Here is a 10,659-nt window from a genome sequence, read left to right as displayed (position 1 = left end):
CCAATCCCACCAACAGTGTATTAGGATTCCCTTTTGGCCATATCTTTGCCAGAATTAATTCTTGTTTGTTTCTTGATAATTGCCACTTTAACAAGGGTGAGGTGGAATCTTCAATAAATGGTGCTGACAAAACTGGATGTCCATATACAGAAAACTGAAACTAGCATCAATTCAAAATGGATTGAGAGCCTCAATGAAAGACCTGAAACCAGGTAACTATTATAGGAAATTGTAGGGAAAACATTAGGAATTCTGGGCACAGGTAGAACTTTCTGAGTAAAGACCCAGAAGCACAGAAAATCAAAGACTTGATGAATGAGACTGCATTAAACTAAGAAGATTCTATATGGCAAAAGACATAACCAACAAGCTAAAAAGATATTCTACAGAATTGGAGATTTTTGCCAGCTATACATAGACAATGGCTTAATATCCAGAATATAAAGACAAGTTAAAAAGTTAAATCCTCCAAAAACCAACAACCCAATTAATTAATGGACTAATGAGCTAAACAGTCTTTTCAGAAAAAGTAAAAATGGCCACTTCACAATGTCACTAGAACTGTTACCATGTTCATGTCACAACTGGGAAAAGTGAATAAAGTCTCACGGGTTAACAGCAGAATCTCTTGTTCATGGAGTATATACAGAGCTCTTGGCTCTTCTAGTCTGGAGAACCAAGCAACTTGCTCTTCGAACATCAGGAGCCACTTTCCTCAGACATGCTCAATACCTTTGCCATAAATGAATGCAAATCAAATAACATTGAGATTCTTACTGATTTCTTAAGGGGACTGAGGAGTAATCACACAGGAGAAAAAGAGAGCTTTACAAAAGTAAAACTAATGTCTGGTTTCTGGGAGGGAACTCTTGGGTCATTTCTACTGCCATTGCCCCTTGTTCCCCAAGATAAACATCCTCTACTGAGGAAACTCCATTCTTAACAAACAAAATTATTTCCAAGAACGCCCTTGTTACTTTTTAAAGGGAATTACATTTGAAATTTCTTTTACATATGTTAACATGGATAGATGCAGCTCTTAACAGGTCCTCTCCTAACTTTAAGAAAGCCATGTTTGGCCAGAAATAGTAACAAACCATCTCCTCTTTAGGCATTATGGTACAACCTGTGTACATGTGTACATTTCTCGCTGTGTCCTTGGAACTGTTTCCTCCAGTTCTAGTAGTTTTCTTTTGAGTACTGGTAATGTTGCAACATTGGGATCCAAGACTCTGTACTGGACTTAGAGAAATGGAATTCTCTTCACAGGTTCAGCTCAACTGTCTTGAGCCTTGGATATTTGAAATGTTTCAAAGGAGGTTTGACCAAATTTACATAATCCTGTGGCTCCTGACCAAGTCTGATCAGAGTATACAATCAGACTCCACTTAAGAGCCCAACATTAGAGTTGAAGTAAAGCCCTCAACCAACTGTAAGGCAGATGAAGTTAGACTGAAAAACACAATCCAGTTTTGTTTATGAGACTAAATTACAGAAATGGTGGTAAATGTTTCAGCACATACTCACTGTCCATTCCTAGACCAGAGGCTGACAGTTTTTTTGTTTTTTGTTTTTGTCGGTTGTGGGGCTTGAACTCTGGGCCTGGGCGCTGTCCCTCAGCTCTTCAGCTCAAGGCAAGCGCTCTACCACTTGAGCTACAGCGCCACTTCCGGTTTTCTGGTGGTTTATTGGAGATAGGAGTCTCACGGTCTCTCCTGCCTGGGCTAGCTTTGAACCGAAATCCTCAGATCTCAGCCTCCTGAGTAGCTAGGCTTACAGGCGTGAGCCACCAGCGCCCGGCGAGGCTGACAGTTTTGACCAGACAGGACTGGAGAGAAAAAGATGTACAGGCCAGCACTATCTCCTGTCAGGAGTCCAGAAAATAACTAGGAATATAAAGCTATGGAGTTTAGTGGTGTTTTGATGTTTGTTTGGTTGTTTGCTTGGAAAGCTTTGTTTCCTTGTTTTTATTATACCCTCAGCTGTGAGAAGGCAAGACTCATAACTGCCTTGTTCACTTTATCAGGCCAAGCACATGTGTAGCTCCATAAAAATCTGTGGATTGCCCCAACAACAAATCCTCAAAGAAACAACTGCCCAATAAATAAGTGGGCTAAAGACTTAAAGAGAAACTTCTCTGAAGAGGAAAGAAGGATGGCCAATAGACACATGAAGAAATGCTTAACCTCCCTAGCCATAAAAGAAATGCAAATCAAAACAACATTGAGATACCACCTCACTCCAGTTAGAATGGCTAAAATGAAGAACTCTAATAACAACAGATGCTGGAGGGGATGTGGACAGAAGGGAACCTTACTGCATTGTTGGTGGGAGTGTAAACTTGTTCAACCACTTTGGAAAGCAGTATGGAGGTTCCTCAAAAGACTCCACATAGAACTCCCCTATGACCCAGCAATCCCACTTTTGGGCATTTACCCAAATGTTTACAAACAAGACCACACTAAAGCTATCAGCACTAGTATCTTCATTGCAGCATTATTTACTATAGCTAAGATATGGAACCAACCCAGATGCCCCTCAGTAGATGAATGGATCAAGAAAATGTGGTATATATACACAATGGAATTCTATGCTTCCATCAGAAAGAATGACATTGCCCCATTTGTTAGGAAATGGAAAGGCTTGGAAAAAATTATATTAAGTGAAGTAAGCCAGGCCCAAAGAAACATAGGTCCCATGGTTCCCCTTATTAGTATATGTCTGAGTCAAGCAGAAAAGGTCAGATAAGGTGATGTTAGGGAAATGAACCCTAAAATATGTATTCAAATTTTTTTCTCTCATGTGATTGTTTCTAACACATTTATAAGATTATTTCTTTGTTGCTTTGTATGTCCCTCCCCCACATTATAACCCCTGCTTTCACTGTATTTGATGTTGGTATAATTTGTGGAGGGGAAGGGGAAAAACAAATCGTTTAAATAGGGATACAGGTGGACCCATTGCAACAATGAGATGTACAAGTCGTTATGTTGAAAACGAACTTTACAACTTTGGTTGGAGGGGCAGGGAGGATGGGAAGGGAGGGGAGGGGAAACAAAGGAGGAGGCTACAATGTACTCATTATCTTGTCCATGTAATTGTAACCCCTCTGTACAGTATTTTCACAATAATAAAAAAAAATCTGTGGCTTGATACACAGAGGGTGATCAGCTCAGACTTGAGGCCAGTAGGCTCTAGAAAGGGGATTAAGTAGCTAACTGATCATTTTCCTAAGGCACCTGAATATTATAAGGAAACATTAAACATTCCGATAATGTCTAAGGTTAAAGAGATGAGACACAGAAATCTGAGTACCGACAAGAATATAACAGGTTTTCTTCCTTCTGACTTTCCTAATCAAATGCTGTTTGTTCAACAGTCTCTTTGACAAGACTGAGAACAATTGGCTGCCAGTGTCTTATGTGAACATGTCTCTCTTGCATGGATATGCATATTCCAGATCTGGTCCTCAAAAACACTCGTTAATCCTTTAATCAGAAGGTGGCAGCCCTCCTAGGCTCAAAAACCAGCTCTCTGAATTTCTCAGGCCTGAGTCAGCCCAATTCTACTGAACTCTCTAGCTTCAGTGACTGATTTGCTAGTGCTGAAGGTCTACTACAATCCAGAACTGGAACCATGTGTGCTTAAGTTACAATTCTTCAAATGGGCCTTGCTAGGCAGAAGAGTTCCAGAGAACTCAATCAGATGTGTCCATCCTTCCTTAGGATTCCTGCAGGAAATTATATCGGAACTGAACTCAAGTTTAGAATTCTAGCTAGTATCCACAGGAGAGTTGCCAGATTTTACAATAAAATATATCAGACTCCAGTAAAATTTGACTTCCAGAACAAAAAGTGGTATTTTTTTTAGCAGTATTGAGGATTAAACTTAGGACCTCACATGCTAAACAAGTCTACTACCACTTAAGCCATTCCTCCAGCATCTCATGGAACTGGTTATTTCTGAGGTAGTCTCACCATAGTCCTCCTACTTGCACTTCCTGTACCACTGGGGCTGACAGCTACCCACCACTATACCCAGGCATTTTGATTCGCCTGTAATGGGGATGTAACAAGTGCATGCCATTGTGCTCAGATAGTAATTAAGAGGGGTCTCAAAAAAACTTTTTTTGCCTGGGCAAGCTTTGAACTATGATTTCTTATTTTCTGTTTTTCTCATAGTTATGATTACAGGCTTCAGCTACTGCTCCTAGATCAACCTTTTTTCTTTTTCTTTTTTTTTTGTGCCAGTCCTACGTGATACCAATAAACTTTTCTTTCTTCACCTTTACCTCCTCCTGCGTGTTCTTTCCTTGCCTAAAACCTTACACTAAGGGCTTGAACTAAGATCCTGGGTGCTGTCCCTGTGCTTCTTTTGGTCAAGGCTAGATAACACTCTACCACTTGAGCCACTGCTCCACTCTTGTTTTTGTTGTTGGTGGTGGTGGTGGTAACTAATTGAAGATAAGAATCTCACAGACTTTCCTGCCCTGGTTGGCCCTGAACCATGATCCTCAGATCTCAGCCTCCTAAGTAGCTAGGATTACAGGCATAAGCTAATGGTACCTGGTTTGACCATTAGTTTTTCGTGTAAATCTGTCATGTGCTAGCTGGGCATCTAGGGCTCACACCCGTAATCTTAGTTACTCAGGAGGCTGAGATCTAAAGATTGCAGATGGAAGCCAGCCTGAGAAGAAAAGGCTATGAGGCTCTTATCTCCAACAAACTACTCAGAAAAAGGCAGAAGTGGTGCTGTGGCTCAAGTGAATGCCACCTACATGTCCTCCAGTGGCTGATCAAGTCCCCAGGTAAGTGAAGAGTCTAAAGGCCTAGATTTCACTGTGCAGGCTCTGTGCCTCTCTAAGGGAACTTCAGGGCCCCCCCTCTGAAAAACTTGGCCAAGTACCTAAGCCACATTTCTGAGAGCCTCCGTGGCTGAGGGACAATGTGGCAAAACATGGTGACATTTCCCACTGGTTGTTTCCCACTTTCTGGGCCAAACTGCACTGCGCAGGACGCTTCATAGCTGCTTTTGGTTCCAGATCACTGACCATGGGCAGGACACAATCTAATATTCCTGACATTCCTCAGGACTCCCCCATGGGTGTTCTCCTAAATAATCTAGAAATGCTTAACCTTGAATCTGACATTGACTCACAGGAGCTCATGCATTTCTGTACTGAGATCTGGCCTGAATATCCACTGGACAATCAGCCCACGTGGCCCATTCATGGGACACTGGATCCTGATATCATACAGAATCTATCCAACTTCTGCAGGTGGTTGGGCAAGATGCCTTCTCTTTCTTTCTGTCCTTCCTCCAAACTGAACTGTTGGGAGCCAACAATCTCACTGGAACATCTTGAGGCTGTTTCACCTTCTCACCCTGCCCTAAGTAACGACCACCTTTTCACCTTGCCCTAAGCAAGCACCCTGCAGCTGCTTCGGCCAATGAAAAAGCTTCCTTATTCTAAGCATATAAATACCACTGTGTGAAAAATAACAATTGGCAGCTAGATCAGAATCCTTGTCTTGCTGTCATTCTTCGTGTCTCTTGTCCCTTCATTCCTTCTCGCTTAGGTTCACTGCCCTCATTGAAGTCCTGCGGGTCGGGACACTGAACTTCTTCCTGAGTCCTTATGTTCTCTGCCCAACTCCTCCTGGCCACTGGCTTATAATACAGACTCTATTCCAGATCTGGTGAATGAGTTGCCACCATTTTAAACAGGTGGGGCAACAGCCCCTCCTGCTGTGCCACAGGAGGCGGGACTTCCACTAAAGGAGATGGGACTTCTGTCAAAGGGGGTGGGACTTCTACGGGAGGTGGCAGCCCCCTCTTCCCATTGATTCGGCAGCCCCCAGCCTGCCAGTCACCCATTCCTGCACCCTCTGCTCCTGCACCAACCAAGGCCAAGGCCCCCTTCCATCAGCACCCCTTCTTCCACCCCAGGACAAAAGCGTGCCTGGCCTGGCCACTGGGAACCAGCTGCCTCAGAAACATTGAGTACTATCCTTACCCAGGCCCAAGAGCCTGCTACAGATCAGAGTTCTACCTCAGCCCACGTTCTCCCATTCCTGAGGTGGCAGGGGCTGATGGTATAGTCACAGTGCACATGCCGTTCTCATTAAATGACCGAGCACAGATCAAGACACGCCTGGGATCTTTCTCCAGGAATCCACCTACAGGCATGTATTCCTATCCTATGAGGTAACCTGGCGTGATATATACTTAATCTTGAGTAATTCCCTTTTACCAGGGGAACAGCCGAATGTTTGGGAAAAGGTCTGCTGCTATGCAGATGAGATCCACAGGACCACTCCCATCACCCAATTGGGACCAAGGCAGTGCCTGACCAGGAGCCTCACTGGGATTAAAATTCTCAGGGTGATCGCCAAAGGGGAAACCAATTTACTGCCTGTATAATTAAGGGTCTCAAACAGGCAGACCACAAAGCCATTGACTATGACAAAAGCCCATGGTCACACAAGACAAAAATGAAAACCCATCTGCCTTTTGGGCCAGACTGAATCAGACCCTCCTTCAATATACTAACCTAGATCCCGAGTCTGTGGACAAACAGCGCTGTTTAATGACTCATTTTATTAATCAATCCACTCTAGACATCTGGGATAAATTAAAAAAAAAACTAGACAGGGGGCCACTAACACCCACTAGTGAGGCTATGGAGGCAGCCTTTAAGGTGTATCCTGCAGGGAGGAAAAGGCCAAACAGCTCAAGTACCAGATGCGAGTCAAAATCTACCAGCCTCTAGCTTTGCAACCAACCCCTTCCCGACAGGGTCCACCTGAGCCCTGCTATGTCTGTGGTCAAAAGGGACACTGGATGGAAACCCGCCCCCTGAAGAAGTTGTCCTACCATTGTGGCCTGCCAGGCCATAGGGGCCCAGCCTGCCCACAGCCACGTGAGCCAATCCAACCATGGCCCAAGTGCAAAGTTTCAGGGCACTGGACCGTGGACTGTCCATCATCCTCTCAAGGATGATGGCCATCCAGGAAGGCCCCAATGCCCCCTCCTGGCACTCAGGGACTGGCAGCCAGAGAAGACTGAGGCAGTCCTGAACTCCTGGCCCTGAACACTCCCATCACCGCACAGGAGCCCAGGGTGACAATCATGGTTGCAGGTAGGATGACCTTGATTTTGGTGGACACAGTTGCTCACTGGGTTCCATGGCCAGACCTACCTAACTGATACTTCCATAGTCAGGATGGAGAGAAAACCTTATACCCCTCCCCTTTGTCTTTTTTCAGGCGTAACCTGTCATTCCTTCCTTGTTATTCCTCACTGCCCAGTTCCACTGCTGGGCAGAGACCTTTTGGTCAAATTTGGAGCCTCTATTACCCTATGCCCTTCCCAATTGACACATATTGATTAGCCCCCCCCCCCCACGATCTCCTTTTTGATGCCTTTAGTAGGCTCACCTAGCAACCCCTCAGATTTCCCTTTTTCACCCTTTGAGGTGGACCCCAAGATGTGGGATACCCTCAACCCCTCTATTGCTAACCTTCATTTGCACTGGTTGCTTACTTGTCGAAATGCCTAGACCCCACCACTAGGGGCTGGGCTCTTTGCCTTCGTGTTCTAGCCACCTCTTCTGTCCTATTACAGAGTCAAAAAAAAAAAAAAAAACCCACTAACCTTTGGTGCAAACCTTACCATCCTCTCCCACCATCATCTCTCTGAGTTACTAACCTACAAGGGGTTGCAAACTATGTCTCCCTCCAGTATTGTCTCCCTTCAGTGTCGCTGGTAGAGGACCCCATGCTAACCTTCCAGTCCTGCCTTCCATTAAACCCCTCAACCCTATTACCCATTCCAGATCCGACTCCCCTTTCCCCCTCCCCAATGCTGTCCTCTCTCCTTCAGCACCTGCGCACTTTTCTCTGCAAGTATGTGGACCAATATGAACCTAAGCCCTCCACAGTGCTCTCCGAGCCTTCCATCAAGGCTGGGGACCTAGTGTACTTTTCAAGAAATTACCTGCCATGGGCACCTAGTTCCACCAAGCTGTCTGCTAAGTGGGAGGGACCCTACTCAGTAACTCTCTACTCCCACAGCCGTGCAGGTTCAGGTCTGTCCACATTGGATTCACATGTTAAACATCAGGTGCCTGATGGGCGCTCACATACATCTGTGCCAAGTGGACCCCTGTCTATACGGATAAAACAGATTGGACCCTGTCTTCCTCCAGTCATTGAGGACCCAGAGGACCCTGCTCTGGACAAGTAACATCTTCATAACCACATGACCTTGGCCAGCTTTGTGTACAGTGCCTGGCGTCCCTCTCCCCTTCATTGACTACAGTGCCCCTCTCAGCAGGAGGTAGCTCCAGAAGAAAAGGCCTTTGTCCATATTCTCCGCCCAGTACTGTACATATTAAACCAAAAAGGGAAGAAATGTAAGGAAACACCCACAACGCAGGCCTAATCTCTGCCCTCCAAGGCAGCGCATGCGCAGTAGCAAGGCACCGCCCACTTCCGGCCCCCAATATAAAAGGAGCCTCCAAGGAGCCAGACGGCGCCATTTTCTCCCTTTCCTCATGAGAACTTGGCCTTGTCAGCTCTGCTGGCAATAAATCTTTTCTTCTACTTGACTTCTGTCCACATAGTCTTTTGGATTACTTTTTTGGGGGTTACTTCCTGCCTAGGTTTAGATTTTCTCCTTCATGATCCAATAAGACATAAGAGTTTTTTGCTTGCTTTGTGGGATATGGGGCTGGAAAACAAGTTTACCCCATGTACAGGTCTTGTCCTTCTGTTCATCCTTCTATTGGCTTGTACCAGGCAGGCCTAAGCTACAGAGGTTTTGCAGTGTTTCTGTGTTGCCCATACTGGCTTCAAACTCACAATATTTCTGCCGTAGTCTGCCAAGTGCAGGGATTACATATGTGTAACACTATGAAATACAAGTATTTTTTGTTTTAAACATTGTTATTATAAAATTGATATACAGAGAAGGGCTACAGTTACATAAGTCAGGCAAAGAGTACATTACTTTTTGGACAATGTCATTACTTCCCTCCTCACCCACAAGTTGTATTGTGCATTTGCAACAGAGTGTCTAGTGAGTACCACTGCTGTACTAATGAAATGTCAGGAACTGAGTGTTAACCATGGCAGGATAAACTGGATATATACGTATGAATATGTATGTGATTAAGTATTACAGCCGCCCTTCCTGAGGAGAAGAGATGTGGTATGTTAAATAGATTGTACCAAGAGCCATTGGCCACGGGGTCAGGTCCCAAAAGCCTTCATGTGTCTTTCGAAAGCCCATATGCTGGTATAAGGCCTGAGCACCTTGCTGCACTACACTGGTCACAAGGACAACTTCATTGTAGGCCTGGTCCCGGGCAAACTGGAGAAGAGTCCTGACCAGGGCTTTTGCTATTCCTTCTCCTCGGTGCTCCAAAGCCACAGTGAGTCGAAACAGTTCCAACTGCTTCTTCCCCAAGGGGGGATCCCTGACAGGCTGGGCAGCCACCATGCCCACCACCTGCCCCCCACACTCAGCCACCCAGAAGCAGGAGCCAGGTGTGCTCAGGTAGTGTCTGGTGATATCAGCCATGTCTGTGTGCAAACATTTAGCCACATGTGTTTTCCAGGGATATCTGGCATAGAGCCAGAGGAACAGGAGCAGGGTGAAGCAGCAGACAATGGCCAGAAGCCATGAGCCAGAGAACAAGAGCATGGCAACAGGCAGCCCAACTAAGAGCAGCAGGCTTTGAGGCCACGTCAGCATGAGACGGAAGGTGGCAGGGCTGTTTCCTTCCATGCCACTGATAAACAACTCCAGCACCCTTTTGTGGTCCCGCTCCTGGTACTTGCGGATGTGATATGGAGCCATGGAGAGACGTCTATAACTTGAAATCTCAGGGTTCACCAGCCAGGACTTGATCTATCTGAACACCTTCCCTACAGCCCTGTAGGAGACAGAGAATACCAGGTGAGTGAGCTCCTTGCTTCTCAGGCCCCAGGAGCCATAGAGAGCCTGCTCAAGGCCATTTCTTTCTGCTGTCACTCAGGAGGAAACATGACCTCACCACTGGGAGAAGGTGTGAGATCAGAAACAGCTTCTTGAAACCCTATGTTCTTCCCCTTTCTAGCTGGGAAGTATTTGGCAGGCAACTTCACCTCTCTAAGCCTGTGTGTTCACAGGGTAAAACATTCCTCACTTTAGGATCTTTTTGAGGATCTTGCATGAAATTCATACACATCCCTATCTTCCCTTCCCCTCTCTCCCTCTTGTCCCATGAGGAGAAACTTCATGGTACATTGCCATGACTCCTTGTCACAGGACTTTCTTATGTAACCGGCTTTTTGTTTCCTCTCCAGAGTCCAGAATCTTGTGTTTCTAAGCATAACTTTCTGCAAAGCTCTTTTCCAGCTTGTGTATACAGGGCTTGTCTGCAGACATGGCAAGGAACCAAACACAACATACTTCACTTCTGAGTCCCTGAAGGTCCTGGGCAGTCCCAGGAGACCCTACCCCCCCCCAATCATCTCTCACCTTCTAGAGTCGAGATCGTCCAGCATGGCCTCAGCCTCCAAGTGGTGTCTAGAAGAGTCTGTGTGGGTCCTGTCTGATCTCTATGGAGCAGATCCGGGTTGGTGCCTCACTGGCTTTCTCTTATGTAATCAC

General features: G+C 45.7%; 1 protein-coding gene across 1 annotated transcript; it reads right to left on the bottom strand.

Annotated features, from left to right (window-relative positions):
* Positions 1–6,264: 6,264 nt before the first annotated feature.
* LOC138804637 (probable N-acetyltransferase CML1) lies at positions 6,265–9,864 on the bottom strand. The gene has a single exon (XM_069988983.1). It carries the CDS (start codon positions 9,862–9,864, stop codon positions 9,181–9,183), a length of 684 nt encoding a protein of 227 aa, XP_069845084.1. The 3' UTR covers positions 6,265–9,180.
* Between the last annotated feature and the right edge of the window lie 795 nt (positions 9,865–10,659).

Source organism: Dipodomys merriami, unplaced genomic scaffold (assembly GCF_024711535.1).
Source record: "Dipodomys merriami isolate MVZ:Mamm:240054 unplaced genomic scaffold, mDipMer1.0.p SCAF_37, whole genome shotgun sequence".
NCBI lineage: Eukaryota > Metazoa > Chordata > Mammalia > Rodentia > Heteromyidae > Dipodomys > Dipodomys merriami.
The sequence above is the reverse complement of the archived record's forward strand: the minus strand, read 5'-3'. Positions and strand labels throughout refer to the sequence as shown.